General features: G+C 35.8%; 1 protein-coding gene across 1 annotated transcript; it reads right to left on the reverse strand.

Moving 5' to 3' along the window:
* Positions 1-4207: 4207 nt before the first annotated feature.
* LOC108324463 (uncharacterized) lies at positions 4208-4903 on the reverse strand. Its single transcript, XM_017557412.1, has one exon. It carries the CDS (start codon positions 4901-4903, stop codon positions 4208-4210), a length of 696 nt encoding a protein of 231 aa, XP_017412901.1.
* Between the last annotated feature and the right edge of the window lie 17847 nt (positions 4904-22750).

Genomic DNA, 22750 nt, shown 5'->3' on the forward strand with positions numbered 1-22750 from the left:
GATTGAATTTCACCTTTAATATAAACATCATACACACGTAAATTATAAAATTAAATAAAGATACACTTACGATTAAAATAATATTTATAGATAGTTAGTTCATTGTAATAAATTCGATATATATTATTGGTTTCAGTATAATAAAAATAAGAAACTATATTCTTAATATAATAGTTTTTCTTACTTAGTTTTATTTAAAGTTAATTAATAGTTAATATTCAATAATTATTATATATGTTTATCAGATAAATTGCGAAATCAAACTCTACAATAATCTTTAAGATTATGTTCACGAGGATGAATTTGAGAAAGAGAGTAGGTGAATTTGAGAATGAATTGATTGTTGTGTTTTTTAAGGAATTTGAAGGTGAATTTGAGAATGAATTGATTGTTATGTTTTTTAAGGAATTTGAAGGTGAATGAGAGTGAATTTGAAAGAAGTAAAGTTTGTGAAAGTTTGTGAAAATTAGTGTAAGATTTTACTAATGTGACAGATAAAACAATGATTTAATTAGTAGAAATTAAAGATTATCAAAATACCCTTAGTAGTAGTATAAGTAATAAAAAATGATAATTGTTAATATTATATATAATTGTAAATTTTATTATAAGGAAAAAAAATAAAAATTACTTTTTAACATGAAAAAAATTATATTATTATTATTATTTGTTATTACTATTTTTATTATTATTATTATTATTATCATTATTATTATTATTTGTAACATCCCAAAAATATAGCAATAAACTATATAAAGGAGTTATCATATAATAATACGGTAGGACAGTTACTGGAAATAAAGTTAACCTTACAGTTATTCCAAAATAATCATAAAATTTAAAACTTTACAAAATTCCTATACTACTACAAAACTATGTACATGACCGGACGATTCATACAACTATATATCAATATGATCGAACAGTCTTAGGCTAAACAACTGAGTCCTCGCAGTCCAGCGCCTACTCCAGTGAACAATCGCCTCCCTCTGCTCACACCCACAAGGTGATCATTGCAAATAAAGAACCGAATAGAAAACATGGACAAAACAAGAAAATAAGGGTAAGCTAATATAATTTAATTGAATACAACATATATAATCTTAACATAAGTTCAAACAATGCACAAACCAAGCACTCAACATACATTGACTGAACACCAAACATCTAATAACCGACCACTAAACTGGATTATCCGGATTGTATGAATATGTAGCTATAATCGTCCTTGCACTTGCGGTGGTGAAACAGATGGCACCAATCAAGCTACCACCCAAGGTTAATCCAATGATGTTTACCTCGATACCCTGAGAAAGGACCTTTTGATATTCTCACAAATAAATTACCTCTCTCTATGTGAGAATGGTAATCATAGAATTTCAGGATGAACGACAGCTTAGCACGATATCCATATTCATATTTTACAATTCAATAACCAATCATGAGACATTCCTCCATGAAATTCTCTTCCACATTACTTGAAATATATGCCTTATTAAATATTAATACCATAATCCATACACAATAAAGTTCACATAACCTAATTCAAACATTTTACAAACAACCATAACATAAATACCCAAGAGAACAAATACAATGCTAACGTTGGAGACTAGAACACCACGCAACCGAACCACTTCTCTGATGTAGAGCTGAGCTAACTTTGCCATTGACATCCTCAGGTTAATGGCAAGAAAGTGAGCACTCTTGATTAACCTGTCTACTATCACCCATATGACATCATGATTTCTAACCGTACGGGGCAAATGAGTAACAAAGTCCATGTCAATGTTATCCCATTTCCATTCAGGAATCTCCAACTGCTACAACAAACCCCCCGGTCTTTGGTGCTCCACCTTAGCCCTTTAACAGATCAAACAAGTTGAAACAAACTAAGCCACATCACTTTTCATACCTGACCACCAAAAGGATTCCTTGAGATCTTGATACATCTTATTCATACCTGGGTGTATGCTAAAACGACTCTGATGCCCTTCCTCAAGGATCATCCTCTTCAGCTCTTCGTCATCTGGCACACATACTCTTCCCTTGAACCTAAGAAGACCGTCTGCCCCTATACTGAAGTCTTTTCCCTGTTCGGAACCGACCAACACCCTAGCCTTCTATAGTTCAACATCAGCCGACTACTTCTTTTTTGATTCGGTCTAACAAGTCACTTGTCAACCTAAGGCTGTTGCACCTTATACCGTTCGGTTCCAACTCAAAATGCAGCCTTTAGTCTCTAAAGCTCTCATCCAAACTCAGCTCTCGGACCATCATCGTAGAAAAATGAACAACCTTTCTGCTCAATGCATCAGCCACCACATTGGCTTTTCCTGGGTGGTAAAATAGTTCAAACTCATAATCTTTCAAGAATTCCATCCACCTCCTTTGCCTCATGTTCAGTTCCTTCTGCTCGAACAGATATTTCAGACTTTTATGATCACTGAACACTTGGAACTGTGCACCATAAAGATAATGCCTCCATATCTTCAAAGAAAACACCACTGCTGCCAATTCCAAATCATGAGTGGGGTAATTCTTCTCATGAACCTTCAATGTCTTGAAGCATAAGCAACCACCTTCTTTTCTTGCATTAACACACAACCCAAACCTTGATAGGAAGCATCACAAAAAACCTCAAAAGGCTTGCCTGTATATGGAATTACTAACACAGGAGCACTCGTCAACCTTTGCTTTAGCTCTTGGAAGCTAGCTTCACATCGATTGGTCCAGGCAAAAGATTGATATTTCTTGTCAACTGAGTTAACGACGCTACTATCTTAGAAAATCCTTCAATAAAGCGACGGTAGTAACCCGCTAATCCCACAAAGCTCCTGATCTTAGTGACCGACTAAGGTCTCTCCCACTGAAGTATCACCTGTACCTTGGCCGGATCCACAGAAATACCACCAGTCGAGATCACATGCCCCAAGAACTGGACTTCTTCCATCCAAAACTCGCACTTGGATAGCTTAGCATACAATTTCTTTTCTCTTAACACACTGAGCGCTATCCTCATATGATCTTCATGCTCCTCAGGAGTCTTGGAATAGATAAGAATATCATCAATGAAACCGACCACAAACTTATCTAGGAATGATCTGAAGATGCGGTTCATGTAGTCCATAAATATGGCCAGAGCATTTATAACACCGAACGACATTACTACATACTCATAATGACCATATCTGGATCTGAATGCAGTCTTATGAACATCTCCCTCCTTAACCAAAATCTGATGATATCCTGACCTCAGGTCTATCTTAGAAAACACAGTAGGCCCATACAGTTGATCCATCAAATCGTCAATTCTTGGCAAAGGGTACTTGTTCTTGATGGTCAACTTGTTCAACTGCCTATAATCCGTACAAAGCCGAGAACTACCATCCTTCTTTTTCACTAGCAACATAGGAGCACCCCATGGTGATACACTTGGCCGAATGAATTGCTTCTCAAGTAGGTCTTCAATCTGATTGTTAAGCTCAGCTAACTCTGCTGGAGCCATCCTATAAGGAGTTATTGATACTGGCCCTACTCCTGACACTAGATCAACAGAGAATTCAACTTCTCTTGGAGGAGGTAATCTAGGTACCTTTTCAGGAAAAACGTCCAGGAAATCGTTTACGACCGAACGGTCGATACTCCGCTTACCTTGGACCGAACGGTCTAAATTATGCTCATCCTGAACCACTTCCAAGTGAGATAACACTAGAAAACAACTAGCGCCTTCCATTATATCTTCCCTCAACTGACCGGCAGACAACGACATCTTCTGATCTTCATTGGGGAACACTAACTTGTTCTCTCCACAATCTATAAGAATGTGATTGGCAGCCAACCAATCCATTCCTAATATTACTTCTAAACCATGAAGAGGTAAGCAAATAAGGTTCACTTTGAACCTACGACCTTCAACCTCAACTGGACATCTAACACACATGGTAGATGTCCGAACCACACCAACTGTTGGGGTTGACACCACCAGATCAAACTACATCTCTCTCTTAGACAACCCCAACTTCTCAACACATTCCTTGGAGATAAAGGAAGGTGTTGCTCCTGAGTCAAACAACACACAACAAGATATTCCATGCAACAAATAAGTACTGATAATAAGGTTACCTAAATTTGCTGCCTCAATTCCTGATAATGCATAGACTCGGCCAACAGTCTGGGCTCTTCCACTAACACCACCACTTCTTCACTAAAACCTTCCTGCATTCTGTGACTGACCACCAGCTCTTCTGTTCAAATGACAATAACACTCCAGATGACGTTTCCTTCCACACCGATTGCATCTTTTACTACTGTTCTTCTGAGGACAAACCGATTGATAATGTGGACCTCCACAGGAAAAACACCTCACATTCCTAGAGAAGTTTGGCTGACCAAACGGTATTGGAGGCCTTGAAGACTGTCCTCTAAACCCTGAAGAAGGAGGCCGAGCATAAGGAGTCTTCCTAGGACCGAGACCACTCTTGGAAGAAATCGACCCTCTTACACTCTGTTGCTGCCTCTGCTGACTTTCCACCTCCAACTTGGTCTTCTCTAAGACCTTGGCTCTCTCCACCAAAAAGGGAAACTCCTTGATGCACAAACCGGCAACCATCAACTTGAGATCCCCTCTCAATCCATTTTCAAACTTCCTACACTGCCATTTCTCATCCATGGCCAGCGTATGAAACCTGAGTAGGTGCTTGAACCTATCAGCATACTCGGATACTGTCATCCCTCCTTGAACCAGTTCAAGAAACTCCACCTCCTTGACAAACCGAACGCTATCAGAGAAGTATTTGGCATAAAACTTTTTCTTGAAAACTTCCCATGAGATGGGAGTACCACTGCTTTCTAGTAGCATCCTCATGCTACTCAACCAGTGACTGGGCTCTTCAGTCAGCATGTACTCAGAGAACGCCAACCTATTGTCATTCGGACACCTCTTGGCATTGTAAATTCGTTACATATCCCGGAACCACTGGTCAGCTTCATCCGGATTACACTTGCCATTAAACTTGGCCGGATGATGTTGAAGAAAACTTTCCAAACTCCACTCTTGAGGATGATTGGATGAAGAAGAACCTGATGTAGCCCTGCCACTTAACATTAAATCCAAATATTTCCTCTGGGATGTCTCAACTGACACCCTAACATCATCAAACTGTTGCAAATCTACAGTATGTTGTTGAACTAATGCAGTATTCTGTTGCTGCATTGCTTCCAACATTGACTCCATCATTCTCATAACGTTGGATGTATCAGGATTGTGGGGTGGAGAAGGAGGAGACCTATTTTCCATCTTCTATTTACACAGAGAGAAAAAACCATCAATCTAACTCAAGGAGATAAGTACAACCACTATACACAACTAAGAGCACACAAGCACAAGCAAGGCACGCTTAAAACCTACAGGATTCCTAAGGAAAGAACTGCTATGATACAATTAATGTAACATCCCAAAAATATAGCAATAAACTGTATAAAGGAGTTATCATATAATAATACGGTAGGATAGTTACTGGAAATAAAGTTAACCTTAAAGTCATTCCAAAATAACCATAAAATTTAAAACTTTACAAAAATTCCTATACTACTTCAAAACTATGTACATGACCGGACGATTCATACAACTATATATCTATATGACCGAACGGTCTTAGGCTAAACAACTGAGTCCTCGCAGTCCAACACCTACTCCAGTGAACAATCACCTCCCTCTGCTCAGCCACAAGGTGATAATTGCAAATAAAGAACTGAATAGAAAACATGGACAAAACAGGCAAATAAGGGTAAGCTAATATAATTTAATTGAATACAACATATATAATCTTAACATAAGTGTTACCAATGAGAAGCATTGGTAAAATTGAAGATAAATGATTTTGATGATGTTGAAAGACGATAGATTGTGATAACTGTTTTAAAAGCACTTTGTAGATTATAAATGTATTAGGAAAAGCCTTAAACATGTAATACTTAGAAAAATTCGTATTTCTAGAACTGTTACACATTTAATCGATTATTAGAAGCTATAATCGATTATCCTGAGTCCTTCTGGAAATCTTGTTGCTCTGGAATAATCGATTATTACTTCAAATAATCGATTATCACTAGTTCTGACGAGAACTGCCAAAGACTCTGGAATAATCGATTATTCCTCAGGATAATCGATTATCACTCTTGAAAAACCCTGTAACAGACTTAAATAATCAATTATCACTAACAATAATCGATTATCTGTGCCAGTTATAATTCTTCTCTGCGAACTTAGACCAGTTGGCTATATATGTTATTTCCAAAACTCTTAGAAAAAACTGAGCTTTTGAGAATACAGTGTGATCTGAAGAAGTTCCATAAGCTAGTTCATTGTACTGCCTAGTCTCGTGAAAAGGAGAAGCTCACGCTTTGCGGGTCAAAGGTCGGAGCGATTCTCTTCGAGTTGGCAACGCTACTGTTCTTCCAGTTCGTTGGTCGAAGGAAGAACTGTTATGCACTGTTCCGGTTTGTCAGTCGAAGGAAAGTGTAGATTGCTTGCTTCCAGTTCGTTGGTCGAAGGAAGGTTTTATTTTCTTGTTTTTTATTCTCTCTTAATTGTAATTTATTGAAACTGATTTTAGTGAAATCGTTAATCACTTTTTATAGTGATTAACAACTGGACGTAGATTCTTTTGAATCGAACTAGGATAAAAATCCAGCGTGTCAACTTTTCTATTCCTTACACTCTTTACTGTTTTATGCACATAAATTGTTTGATAAATTTTCTCTAAGAAAATTGTTTTTCTAAAACGGACCATCAAAACTTGATTTGTGACCGTAACACGCTTTCCAAATATTTTATTCCGCTGCATGACTCTATAACGGTACCGATTGTTCCGACTCCAAATGGTAAATATGCATGGGTTAAAACTGTAAAATGATGTATGTTTGCATAAACTAACCCCAAGGACCCATAATAAGATTGGGGACCTAAAGTCTTGCTCAAATTTGTTTTGTAGGAACTTACTAAGTCAAAGAAGTCACTGTGGTATCTTGACAGTGGTGTTCAAGACACATGACCGGTGACAAGAAAAGGTTTATTTCTTTTGAAAAGAAGAAGCAAGGATTTGTGACCTATGGAGATAACAACAAAGGTAGAATCATTGGAACTGGAGACATTGGAGGAGGAAACACATTGACTATAAAGGACGTATTATGTGTTGAAGGTCTCAAACACAATCTCCTAAGCATAAGTCAATTATGTGACAAGGGTCTCAAGGTAACCTTTGAAAGTGATAGATGCACCGTATATTTTAAAAATTCTACTGAAATTGCTTTGCAAGGTGTTAGGCATAATAACATTTACTTGATTGATATTGAAAATGCAGCTAGTCATAGTATAACATGTTTAGTTGCTAAAGAGGAAAATCCTTGGTTATGGCATAAAAGAGCTGCACATATTCATATGCAGCATTTAAATAAATTGATCTCAAAAGATCTTGTGATTGGTTTGCCTAATTTAAAATTTGAGAAAGACAAAATATGTTCTGCATGTCAAAAGGGAAAACAAACCAAATCCTCTTTTTCGTCTAAAAACAAGATTTCAACATCAAAACCTTTAGAACTTTTGCATATGGACTTGTTTGGTCCATCTAGAATTAAAAGTTTTGGTGGAAACTACTATGCTCTTGTGATTGTTGATGACTACACTAGATTTACTTGGACATTTTTCTTAACCTTGAAAAGTGAAGCTTTTAAAGCATTCAAATCCTTTGCAAAACGTGTTCAAAATGAAAAGGAATTGAAAATCAAAACCTTGAGAAGTGATCACGGTGGTGAGTTTGAAAATGAATCTTTTGAAAAGTTTTGTGAAGAACATGGAATTGCTCATAATTTTTCTGCTCCAAGAATTCCCCAACAAAATGGTGTTGTTGAAAGGAAAAATAGGTCATTAGAAGAACTAGCTAGGACTCTTTTAAATGAATCTAATGTGCCAAAATACTTTTGGGCTGATGCAGTTAGTACTGCTTGTTACGTGTTGAACAGAATGCTAATTAGGCCTATTCTTAAGCTAACTCCCTATGAACTGTTTAACGGTAGAAAACCAAATGTATCTCATTTGAAAATCTTTGGATGTAAATGTTTTGTTTTGAATAATGGTAAAGATAATCTAGGCAAATTTGATGCTAAATCTGATGAGGCAATCTTCTTAGGATATTCTTTAACTAGCAATGCATTGTGGACCTTGAGGTGAACCCTCTTGAGTCAAATAAACCAATTGCAGGTGATGAGGATTATTTGAAGGAAGCTCTTGAAGAGATGTATCTAAATGAAAACTATCCTCTAGAAACTCAAAATGAACATCAAGTAGTTGATCCTAAAAGCTATCAACAACCAAGAGGACTTTCTCTGGACAACATCATCGGAGATATATTAAAAGGGGTAACTACTAGACACAATCTTAATAATTTCTGCTTAACAGTAGCTTTTGTGTCTCAGGTAGAACCTAAGAACATAAAGGAAGCTCTTCAAGATGATAAATGGTGTGTTGCTATGCAAGAAGAACTTAATCAATTTGAACGAAATGATGTTTGGGAACTCATTCCTAGACAAGATGATTATCAAATCATTGGAACAAAGTGGGTGTTTAGAAACAAGCTTGATGAAGATGGAAACATCACAAAGAACAAAGCCAGGTTAGTTGCAAAGGGCTACTGTCAAGAGAAAGGTATCGACTATGATGAAACTTACGCCCCAGTAGCCAGGTTAGAAGCAATTAGATTATTACTTGCTTATGCATCTTTGATGAAGTTTAAATTGTACCAAATGGATGTGAAAAATGCATTTTTGAATGGTTTCATTGAAGAAGAGGTATACGTTAGTCAACCTCCTGGTTTTGAGGATTTTAAATATCCTAATCATGTTTATAAGCTGAAAAAGGCCTTGTATGGTCTTAAACAGGCACCTAGGTCTTGGTATGAAAGACTTAGTACTTTCTTGATTGAAAATGACTTCTCTCGAGGAAAGGTTGATTCAACCTTGTTTATTAAGAAAGTAGAAAAACATATCTTGATTGTTCAAGTATACGTAGATGATATCATTTTTGGGTCTACAAATGGTTCATTGTGTGAGGGATTTGCACAAATAATGCAAGGTGAATTTGAAATGTCTATGATGGGTGAGCTTAACTTCTTCTTAGGACTGCAAATAAAGCAAATAGATGGGGGAACTTTTGTCTCCCAAACTAAATATTGTAGAGAAGTGCTTAAGAAATTTGGTATGGATACTTGTAAAGAAGCCAACACACCTATGGCAACATCTTGCTATTTAGATAAGGATGAATCTGGTGAAGGAGTAAATGAAACCATGTTTAGAGGAATGATAGGATCCTTACTGTATCTAACTGCTAGTAGACCAGACATTATGCAAAGTGTGTGTGTGTGTGTGCTAGGTACCAAGCTAATCCTAAAGAATCTCATCTAATTGCTGTCAAACGGATTTTGAAATACCTTAAAGGAACCCCATCTTTTGGACTTTGGTATCCTTCTGATGCTTTACCTAGTTTGATAGGTTATTCTGATGCAGATTATGGGTGGCTGTAAAATTGATAGGAAAAGTACTAGTGGAATGTGTCATTTTCTGGGCTGTTCTTTAGTGTCTTGGCATTCAAAGAAACAAGCTTGTGTAGCCTTGTCTACCACTGAAGCTGAATACATTGCTGCTGGAAATTGTTGTGCCCAAATTTTATGGATGAAACAACAACTGGAGGATTTTGATATCTTCCTTGATCACATTCCTCTGAAATGTGATAATACTAGTGCTATCAACCTAACTAAGAACCCCATAATGCACTCAAGAACTAAGCACATTGAAATTAGACATCATTTCTTGAGAGACCACATTCAAAAGGGAGATTGCCAAATTGAATACATTGACACTTTACATCAATTGGCTGATATCTTCACTAAAGCACTACCTAAAGATAGATTCTATGAGCTTAGAAGAGAGTTAGGGGTGTTAGATATGTCCTAAACTCCAGATTTATGAAATTTTCTAAAATCTCGTAAGATCAACGCTTTTAATCGATTATCATAGGATAATAATCGATTATTTTTATCTTTAGCACAAACTCCTATTCGCAGATAATCGATTATACCATCGAATAATCGATTATTTTTATCTTTGGCAAAAACTCCTATTCGCAGATAATCGATTATACCATAGAAAAATCGATTATTCATATTCAAACCCAAAACTGGACATTCATGTGAAGATAATCGATTATCTTCATACATAATCGATTATTACACAATTTCTGGAAAGTTACGTATGAGCAGATAATCGATTATCACTTACAATAATCGATTATTACGCGATCTGTATCAAAAATATAGTCGTTACAGTGAATTGTAACGGCTGGAAACGGTCATAAACGGCTAGTTTCTCCATTTTTCTTATAAATAGCCCCCTATAATCGATTATTACTCACTTCTTTGCACCCAGAAAACTGCTGCACCCAAATCTGAACCAAATCTCTTCATCTTTCTTCTTTCATTCCAAAGTTTCTTTTTGCCCACTTCTCTCATGGCTGATTCAAGAAGAACCCGAAGGAGGACTGCTGGTGCTTCTTCCTCTCGCTCCCGAAATGTTCGTCCTGCTTCCATCGAAGGTTGGATTTCAGATGAGGAGCAACATGGTGACTCTGTCCATTTCTGGCAAGAACGACGAATCATGGCGGTAAAGTTCATCCGTCTCGACTTTTATCGTTTTTATGGATTTCAATTTCCAAATCTGTTTCATGCTCAAGGACTTACTCATCTCGTGGAGCAAAAGGGGTGCATCTACCCTGATCTCATCCGTGTCTTCTACTTCAATGCGATATCGTGACGGCATCATCACAACAAAAGTGAAAGGTGTCCCTATAATTCTGGATGATGACATATGGACGAATGTCGCACAACTCACACTGTGGGATGATGCTGTCAAAATCCATCTTGGAGTTTCGGACTTCAATCGTCTCCTCGCCTTTCAATCCTTTTTGCGCCATCCTGAACAACAAATCAATCGTCGACAACTGCTTGTGGGTGGATTCAAGGTTGAAGAAAGGATGATTCACTACTTAATTGTATGGATCCTATGTCCTCGTGCCACTAACCATGCTCAATGCTCGGAGCAAGATCTTCTACTACTATATGGGCTTTTAAATCACATCCACATTGATTGGCCAGCCCTCATCTCCGACACAATGGTAAAGGCCAAGAAATATCCTTCTTATCATTTTCCATATGCACTTCTCATCTCTCGAATTTTAGAATACAAAGGTGTAAGTGTGGACGGCGAACTCACTACCTCCATTCAAGCAATTGGCACTGAAATTGGTGAGACAACATTTCGCCAAATGGGCTTTGTTGCTCGTGGCCGTGTGATCATTCACAAGGATGATGATCACCACGAAGATGCCAATGACGATATGGACGCCCATATGGTTGATCCATTCCCAGCTGCTACCTCTGCTGATGCTGGTCCTTCTCACATGCCTTCCAATTCATCCCTGACTATGGAGGAGCATTTTGCAAACCTGTCAAAACAACTGGAGGATATGCGTCTCTTTCAACAGACTCACTTTGAACAAATATATGAGTGGCAACAAAGTCATGAAGAATTTGTGATCGACCAGTTCAATGACCTTGATACTCGCATTGGAAACATTGAAAATCACTTTAATCTCCAACCTCCAGAGAGACCACCAAGTCCTAAATTTTAAATTTAGGATTTTATGTTAGTGTGCTTTCATGTTTGTTTGTTTTGAATTCCTAGGATGTTTTATCATGTTCATGTCTTGCTTTATGTGCCCTTGTAATCTTTAATGTTTTCATGAATAAAATGATCTATTGTTTTAGTACATACACGGTCTAATTGAGGGGGAGCTCATATTAAGGGGGGCATTATAACTCTTTTTGCTTATGATCAAAAAGGGGGAGAAATATGTGCAGTTACTACTAACTCTTATTGTTGTCTGTCAGTTTGTATCTTTTGCAGATAACCCAAAGTTGCTTTTAAAAAGTGATTTTTGATCATCATCTAAAAGGGGGAGATTGTTACCAATGAGAAGCATTGGTAAAATTGAAGATAAATGATTTTGATGATGCTGAAAGACGATAGATTGTGATAACTGTTTTAAAAGCACTTTGTAGATTATAAATGTATTAGGAAAAGCCTTAAACATGTAATACTTAGAAAAATTCGTATTTCTAAAACTGTTACGCATTTAATCGATTATTAGAAGCTATAATCGATTATCTTGAGTCCTTCTGGAAACCTTGTTGCTCTGGAATAATCGATTATTACTTCAAATAATCGATTATCACTAGTTCTGACGAGAACTGCCAAAGACTCTGGAATAATCGATTATTCCTCAGGATAATCGATTATCACTCTTGAAAAACCCTGTAACAGACTTAAATAATCAATTATCACTAACAATAATCGATTATCTGTGGCAGTTATAATTCATCTCTGCGAACATAGACCAGTTGGCTATATATGTTATTTCCAAAATTCTTAGAAAAATACTGAGCTTTTGAGAATACAGTGTGATCTGAAGAAGTTCCATAAGCTAGTTCATTGTACTGCCTAGTCTCGTGAAAAGGAGAAGCTCACGCTTTGTGGGTCAAAGGTCGGAGCGATTCTCTTCGAGTTGGCAACACTACTGTTCTTCCAGTTCGTTGGTCGAAGGAAGAACTGTTATGCACTGTTCCGGTTCGTCAGTCGAAGGAAAGTGTAGATTGCTTGCTTCCAGTTCGTTGGTCGAAGGAAGGTTTTATTTTCTTGTTTTTTATTCTCTCTTAATTGTAATTTATTGAAACTGATTTTAGTGAAATCGTTAATCACTTTTTATAGTGATTAACAACTGGACGTAGATTCTTTTGAATCGAACCAGGATAAAAATCCAGTGTGTCAACTTTTCTATTCCTTACACTCTTTACTGTTTTATGCACATAAATTGTTTGATAAATTTTCTCTAAGAAAATTGTTTTTCTAAAACGGACCATCAAAACTTGATTTGTGACCGTAACACGCTTTCCGAATATTTTATTCCGCTGCGCGACTCTATAACGGTACCGATTGTTCCGACAATAAGTTCAAACAATGCACAAACCGAGCACTCAACATACATTGACTGAACACCAAACATCTAATAACCGACCACTACACTGAACTATCCGGATTGTATGAATATGTAGCTACAATCGTCCTTGCACTTTCGATGGTGAAACAGCTGACACCAATCAAGCAGTCAAGCTATCACCCAAAGTTAATCCAGTAATGTTTACCTCGATACCCTGAGGTTAAAGGACCTCCTGATATTCTCACAAATGAATTACCTCTCTCTATGTGAGAATGGTAATCGTAGAATTTCAGGATGAACGACAGCTTAACACGATATCCATATTCATACTTTACAATTCAATAACCAATCATGAGACATTCCTCCATTGAATTCTCTTCCACATTACTTGAAACTTATGCCTTATTAAATATTAATACCATAATTCATACACAAAAAGTTCACATAACCTAATTCAAACATTTTACAAACAACCACAACATAAATACCCAAGAGAACGAATATAATGCTAACGTTGGAGAGCGAACGCTACTAGAACACCATACTCCTTCCTAAGACCGAACGCTACTAAAACACCATACTCCTTTCTAAGACCGAACACTACTAAAACACCATACTCCTTCCTAAGACCGAAAGCTACTAAACCACCATACTCCTTCCTAAGACTGAACGCTACTAAACACCATATTCCTTCCTAAGACCGAACGCTACTAAAACACCATATTCCTTCCTAAGACCGAACGCTACTAAAACATCATTTTCCTTCCTAAGACCGAACGCTACTAAAACACCATATGCCTTCCTAAGACCGAACGTTACTAAAGCATCATTTTCCTTCCTAAGACCGAACGCTACTAAAACACCATTTTCCTTCCTAAGACCGAACGCTACTAAAACATCATTTTCCTTTCTAAAATTGAACGCTACTAAAACACCATTTTTCTTCCTAAGACCGAACGCTTCTAAAACACCATTTTCCTTTCTACAACCGAACGCTACTAAAACACCATTTTTCTTCCTAAGATCGAACGCTACTAAAACACCATTTTCCTTCCTAAGATCGAACGCTACTAAAACACCATATTCCTTCTAAGACCGAACGCTACTAAAACATCATTTTCCTTCCTAAGACCGAATGCTACTAAAACACCATATTCCTTCCTAAGACCGAACGCTACTAAAACATCATTTCAAATAAATTAAGAGTTCTAACAAGTCAGATTACCCATACCCAGATTCTCCCCACTGCCAGAATTCACTCTTCACCCCAAACTCTCATTTTCACTTCCTCACTTCCTACAACTAGTACAAACCGAATGGTAATTTGCATAAACTCCAAACAGATTCACAAAATTTCCAGTTTTCCCATAATCAACAGAAAATATCAAACATTTATATAACCATTTACACACCACATTTGAACACAGAAAATATAATTAAATTATTGGCTTCCCTTACCTTAGAACAACTTGACCAAATAAATTTCTTCACACTTTTGACAACCGAAAGATCCTAGAACAACCTACAACTTCAGATTGGTGAAAAGAAACCAACCATAAACATAAATTAGAACAAGATGGAAGCTGATGAACACATGCAAGATGAACAGTACTTGCATGTGCCAGAAAACACAAAAAATTACGAGAAACAGGAGAGATCACTTACCAGTTCTAACACAGCAAACTGATAGGTGTATCATCAAGCCCTTGACACCAGAATTAATCAGGTACAACCTGATTGTTGAACGGATGAGTTGAGAATGAATAAAATCTAGAGAGGAGGAGAAAAGATAACAGAGCTTTGAAGAGTGATAATGGTTTATCAGATACTGAAACGAACTTTGAATCCAACGTTTATATATCAACATTATTTTATTATTAAATGCTCGGTCCCATTATCTACTGCCACTTGTTTATTCCCAAAGCTGACTCCTCTCGGTCTTTACATTATATTTATTATTATTAATTAATTTTTAACATGAAAAAAATTATATTATTATTATTATTATTTTTTATTACTATTTTTATTATTATTATCATTATTTATTATTATTATTATCATTATTATTATTATTTATTATTATTATTATTCATATACTCATAATTAGGCATTTTTCATACATTGGCATAAGCTTGTTGAATATTTATTAGGGGTAAAAATGTCTCATGATAAATACCTTCAAATCTCATCAAATTAACGAAGAATAAAAAAATTATACATCCCGCCAAACATCGTGTTCCATCGTTTCGAAATACCTAAAAATAAACATAATATAATATACAAATTTATCTACTTAATCCATGGGGAATAGTGCATCACCTTGAAACGAACACTGCCTAGATATATTTCAAACAATTAAGAGAACTGCAATCGAACCCCTATCAAATATATACGTGATCTAAATTGAAGTATTAATACATTATAAATTAGTTCTTTATCAAATATTAATAATCTCACTTCACACATTGCTCTATATATAACCATATAAAAAATATATATTATGAACGATTTACGTATGAGTTCACATTTTATTATTGTTTCTCCATAAATACAAATATTGAAATATTATTAAAAGAAAATATCACCTCAAGTTTTGCACACATTTTATTATATTATAAGAAAATCTTTAAATAAGGATTAATTTTAACGTTAAAAAATTATTAATTATTTTAACGTTAAAAAATTATTAATTATTAATAAAAACTATTAATAAAAAAACTAATTTTTATTATAAATAAAAAAATATAATTGATTTGTAAATTAATTTCTAAATTAATTATTAACATTAATTGTCAATGTTTTGGTTATTAAAAAAAGTGATATACTAATTTGGTCTCTAATTAAATTTAGTCATCAATTCATTTAACAGTCAAAATCTTATTAACTAATATTAGTTACTAATTTAGATATTAGTTCATAAATTAATTATAATTTTTTATTTATAATAAAAAATATTTTAATTGTTAATAATTTTAAATTATAAATTTTAATCTATATTAATTCATAATAATTAATTATTTTTATTACTCCGATTTACATTGTCTTCATATTATTATTATTTATTTAGAGTACACTCACAACCTTTTTAGCTATAGTAATACTATAGCTAAAAAGAAACCGGTAGTAATTAAAAGTAGACCTATTTCAATTGTAGATGATCCTAAAAGTACAATATTTTGTATTACTTTTCAATAAAAATGGTTCTAAAATTAATTATCATGTTTTTAATGGAAAATCAATCCTAAAAGGTTATTAACATATTCTCCTAAAATGAATGGTAATATATGGTCAATGCAAATTGTGGAGGCAATTCAACAATAATTCTAAGCATACTTTTTCATTTTCTTTTAATTTCAAAAGCCCATTTGATGACATGTGTATTAAATGTATTCAATTTACAGCAATAATTGACTGACAGACTTACACATATCATAGATGTACGGTGTCCGACAGTTTTACTGAAATCTGAGTGACATTGAAGCACTTTAGACAGAGATGAAATAAATTAAGAATAGAGTTAATAAAAAAAAAAGTTAAAGATAAGAGGATGAAAAATAAGCTTAGAAATCTACATAAAATATTAAAAAGAAATAAAGATTAAATGTTGGAGAATGTAATTTTTATAAAATAAAACTTAATTAATTAATTTTTATTTACAATTTCACCTTTTAACAATAAAATAATTAAATATCATTTATAAAATTATTTTTATTTTTATTTATTCTTTTAGATTCTTAAAATAAATAACTTTTTTTAAATCAAAAATACACTAGTGCAGTCAAGGGAAACGACAACATTTATTTTCGATTATAGACAGTAGTTCCACATCCGAGACATATACAGACGAGGTAAAAAGGGGTAAAATTTTTGCCTCAGTTCTGAACCGAGTTAAAAGGGTTTAGATTCTGCCTCGGTAGAGTGTTTTTAATTTTTACTGTTCTGTTATGTTTTCTATGCTCTTTTGGTTTCATTTTTCTTCTCTTTGTGCCATGATCCACATCTGACCCCTACAACTCTTGAACTTGTGTTGTTCCTGCATTACACCAGTCTCGGGGTCCACATACACCATTCTCCTTGCACTGTGGTATGCCCACACATTCACAAGAAGCTCCAGAAGCCGTGAATAACAATAATGCTTGTTCTCACTCAACCATAATTTCTTTCTAGGAAAACTCCAACCTGCACTAACAACCCATATTTTCAACCCAAAATTTCAACCTCAATCATCACAATCCACCCCAAGACCATTGTCGCTGCTTGTTGAACGAAGAATGTGCGAAGCGTTGAAGACGCAATACCAGGTTGCTCTGTTTTTTCTTTAACTTGCTCTGCTTGCCCATCGATACTGTCATAAGGATTCTCAACAAGAATCAAATGGTTGGCTGCTTAGCCAATCTCTATCAAAATGTTGAGAATCTAGATGAAACTTACATGCAACCAGACCTGCATAAGGATCTACTGTTGAAACCAAGTGCCTTCGTTTCTTCATGAATCTCTAGTCTTATTCCTTCAGTTAATGACAATTCTTCCAACAACTCCACGAATGTGTTCTACCGGTGCCCAAGTCATTATGGTCACGTCACATCTGATAACACTACTCGTTGTCCTGATCGCTATTGTGGCAATTCTGTGAACTCGCAAATGATTTTTGTTGGTGAAAAGGTTGCAAATGAAATTTCTGCCGACAATAGTGGTTTTGTGAAAGAAGTAGTAACTTACATGGTGATGGATGATTTTATAATTCAGCCCATGCCAAGCATATCAAGCATGTCGAACGAAGAACGTGTGAAGCGCTGAAGACGCAGTACTAGGTAAACGAGGAGATCAGTCGTGGACGCTTCGGAACCATCTTCCGCTATTTCCACCCTCTCTCCAACGAACCCTATGCCTGCAAGGTCATCGACAAGTCTCTTCTCGCCGATTCCCCCGACTGTGAGCGTCTCCAGAATGAACCAAAATTCATGACCCTTCTCTCTCCTCACCCTAACATCCTTCAAATCTTCGATGTCTTCGAGGACGACGATTATCTCTCCATCGTCATGTTGCCAGCCCCACACGCTCTTCGATCGCATCGTTAACGACCCCATCTCCGAGACCCAAGTAGTCGTCCTCATCAAGAGCCTTCTCGAAGGCCTGGCCCACTGCCATCGCATGGGCGTGGCCCACTGCGGCATCAAGCCCGACAATGTTCTCTTTGACTCCGCGGATAATCTCTTCGCCATCGCAGCATCATCGAGAAAAAGGAGAAGAGGAGAGGCGCTAGGTTTTCGTGGCTTGAATGAGGCATTTAGGGAAAATTTCCTCTTTCGCTTGTTAGGAAGACTTATATACCTCGGTCTATCTTGCCAACCGAGGCATATAGTGTTCTAAAAATTACGAAACTGCTACGGTGTTTTGATACGCTTCGGTTAAAAATGCGATTTTTTTACTAGTGGTATGAAAACACTATTGATGGAAATGTTGGTAAAAAGTACATGTCAAATTTAAATCAAAGAAGGATGAGGATTATTTTCGATTTTTTAAGGAATTGAGGGGTTTAAGTAATAAGATTAAATATGTTTTTAGTTTTTCAACTTTTGGTAAAATTTGAAATTAGTCTTTTTTTTTATAATTTTGACGTAGTTTAATTTTCAATTTTAGAAATGTGTGAGTTTAGTCATTTTAATCAAATTTTGTTATGTTTACGTCAAATAAAGTTTGGAGACTAAATTGAACCAAAGTTTTTAAGAGAAACTAATTCCAATTTTCAGGGACTAAAATCATATTTAACCTTAAAAAATAAACAATGGATGCTAAATGTTTTTTTTAAGAACAAAGATGCTAAAATCTTAAATCCATTTTGGTCCTAATAAAGATTGGGCAAGATCGAACAATAAAGGATAAAAAGTTATCAAAATTTAACTATTTTTAAATGATTTTGTTTAATTTTTTCTTTTAGAAATAAACTGAATATTTATACTTAGAACATGTTAGTTGTCCTCATTGAAGTTCTCAATCATATCTACTTTCGAAAAGAGAGTTTAATCGGTTTTCATTAGTGTCACACTATTCTTGTTTACTTTTGTTCTTATTGCTTGGTTGATTTAGTTATGTTTTGTTAGGTTTTCTGCTTCTTTTATATTCTTTGTTCTACTTCTGTAATATGGTATCAATAGAGCAATAATTCTCTTTGTTTCTCCTGGGATTTCTTTTTCTCTATTCTTTGCCTTTCTTGCTGTCAAAAAAACTTCTTTTGTCAATAACTTTTCATAAACAAAATAATAATCTATTTCTATGTGTTTAGTTCTCTCGTAAAACATTGAATTTGATATAATGTGAAAAACATCTTGATTATCGTAATACATCTTCATAGTCTGGATGTCGCAGAAGTTAAGCTCTTGAAGGAAGTGCTTCACCTATATAAGTTCACATGTTAGTGACACCATTGCCCTATATTCGGCTTTAGCTGTTGATCAAGTCATTGCATCCTGTTTCTTACTTTTCGACGAAATAATATTTCCTCCAAGAAAAACACAATATCTAATATAGTAGACCATTTGTCAATAGGTGAACCTATCCAATCTGCATCAAAGTACCCAGTGACCTGAATGCTTCATCTATCTTCATATGACAATCGTTGTCCGGGAGCCTTTTTGATGTACCATAGAATGTAAATGATAACATTCCAATGGTCAACACATGGAGCCTGGTTGAACTGACTAATCACTCAAACTACAAAAGATAGATCAAGCCTTGTAATAATGAAATAAATAAGTTTTCCAACTAGCCTCCCATATCTCTTTGGATCAAAGAATAATTTACTGTTTTTTGTCATTAATTTCTAATTTAGGTCCATAGGACTGACTATCAGTCTACAATCAATCACAGATGTTTCTTATAATATATCAAGAGTATACTTCCTTTGAGAGATTACAAATCCATCTTTTAACTAAGCTACTTTAATGCCCAAGAAGTATTTGAGACTTCCAAGATGCTTTGTTTTAAAATGTCTACACAAGTACTCTTTTATTGAGATATTCTAGTAGTATCATTTTCTGTAATAACTATATCATCAACATAAACTATTAAGTAAGCACATTTTCCGAGAAATGTATGACAATAAAACACCAAATGATCTATTTTACTACATCTTAGTCTAAATTTTTTAACAATGGAGCTGAATTTTTCAAACCAAGCACATGGTTATTGCTTGAGGCCATACAGAGAGCAATGCATTTGGCATACCATACTAGACTCCCCCTGACCAAGAAAGCTAGGACGTTTCTCCATAGAAACTTCTTTCTCAAGATCATCATGGAGGAAGACGTTTTTCATATCCAATTGATGAAGTGGTCAGAGACGAATTAATTCCAATGCAAAGAAAAAATGAATAGTAGTCATCTTAGTCACGAGAGAGAAAATGTCACAATAATCAAGACCCTAAACTAAAGTGTACCCTTTTGCAAATTACTAGGCTTTTAGCCGATCAACTTCACCATCAGGATCAACTTTAACTGCATACACCCATCGACAACCAACTACCTTTTTTCCTAATGGAAAGACATGAGTTTCCAACTATTATTATGGTCAAGAGCTTGTATTTATAGAATCCTAGTTTGTCACCATCTAGGATGATCAAGTGCTTCATTCGCATTTTTTGGTATAACCACAAAAGACATTGAGGATAAAAAAGAACAATAGGAAAATGACAATGTGTGATAGCTAAGAAAATTATAAATAGGAAGCAAATTTCAAGTGGAACAATTACCTTTTCTGATATCAAGGGGCCAACCTAAATAATTAAGTATCAAGGGAGAAGAATCTAAAGTAAGCGATTCATCATTTTCTTAGAGAAATGGACTATCCGTTAGGGTCCTCTATTTGAGGATATCAATATGTGGAAATGATGGTTCAGGAGGACTTTGGTCAAGACTTGAATTGACAAAGGCAATGGAAATATTGGACTCATCCATTGGAATAGGAAGGACCTGTTGTATGACATGAACATCTTGAACAAATGAAGAGAAGTAAAGAGTATGTTTAAATAATGTAACATTGGCAGACATGTAGTACTTCTTGGTTTTAGCAGAGTAACACTAGTACCCTTTTTGAAGTTGTGAATACACTAGTAAAAAAAATGTTTTTAAACGCGCCATATATATGCTTCGGTTTTATAAAAGCCGAAGCATATAAAAATACGGTGGCATTTTTGTAATAATAGCAAAGTTATATGCCTCGATTCTTTGGAAACCGAAGTAGAAAGGGTTTATTGCCTCAGTTATAAGAGCAACCGAGGCATAATAACCTGTAGAATCCACCTACTTTTCTGCAAGTTAGACTTTTCATTTGACACCTTGTCTGAAAGAGGCCTACTGCCTCGGTTGAGAGGGGAACCGAGGCATAAAGGCCTACGTAATTTCAATGTTCAAAGTTTAATTTCCCTAAGTCTCATTATGTTCTCAAATAACCCAGCCTATCTTCTTTCCCCTTTCTTTGTCTCGCGTTAGAGGGTTGTTAGGAGACACCTATCTTCTTCCCCCTTTTTCACTGGTTCTAAGTTAGTATTGTAGAGAAGGGAAACACCAATTTATTTTTCCTATTACTGGTTTCTCTCAACAAACCCTATTTAGGGGTTTTATTTCCAATCTCCTCTCTGCCATTTATCTCGAGCGAACCTACGAACCAAGAAGCTTCAAGCTTCTTTCTTCTTCCTTTCTCGCAGACAACCAACTTGGGAGGATCATCGATGGCAGCGAAAGAACGGCGATGACACGATTAGGGAGTGGCGAGGGCACGACAAGACTCTGCAATGGCAGTAAAAGAACGGCGACGACACGACTAGGGTGTGGCGAGGGTGCGACAAGGGCACTATGATGGTAGCGAAAGAACGGCAACAAGGTGGCTAGGGTGTGGTTGTAGGCTATATGGTTCAACATGTTGACAATATAGAGCAGATGAGGACATCTTTCGTTTCCTAAGGAACCAATTGGTCGATGAAGCCAAGAAGATTGGGACCAGTAGGAGATACGCATCGACCTATAAGAAGTGGTAAGCGACATGTGCTCCCCATGCAGAGGGAAGTTGGAAAGGATATATAGAGGGTAAGAGCACAAGTGATGGACCAGTGGTTAGGTATGACTTTAGGGAGTAAATCATCTGACTTGGATGGTTTGAAAGGTCCTTTGGTTGTGATGTGAAAACGAGTACAAATTATCCTAAAAAGCAAATGAGTTTGGCTACCCTTATGTGTGCCAATGATTGAATTCCAAAGTAAGTCCCTTGTTACCGGCCAAAGGGAAGTAAATTTGTTATAAGGGAGATGGTCAACGGGGACAAGACAAAACTAGTCGAAGACCTAGCTTCTCTGCAAAAGGCTTATGGAGTAGAGCAGAATGCCTGGGCCAAGTAGAAGAATACCTTTGAGGATGAGATCAAGTAGGTAAGGACCTGGAGGACTAGGTGCCTCGCCTCCGAGAAAGCTAAGAACAAGCAAAAAGATATGAAGAAAGAGAATGAGGACATAAAGAAGGAACAAGAGGAGGAGAAGCAAGGTCGAGTAGTATTGGAGGTCGACATGGTCGGGTTGTATAAGTAGAAAGTTACTAAGCATACTAACGACTTCAACAAGGCAATCCGCCAAGTCGAGTTCCTCTACCAAGAGGACGG

Source organism: Vigna angularis, chromosome 3 (genome assembly GCF_016808095.1).
Source record: "Vigna angularis cultivar LongXiaoDou No.4 chromosome 3, ASM1680809v1, whole genome shotgun sequence".
In the NCBI taxonomy this organism is placed as follows: Eukaryota; Viridiplantae; Streptophyta; class Magnoliopsida; order Fabales; family Fabaceae; genus Vigna; species Vigna angularis.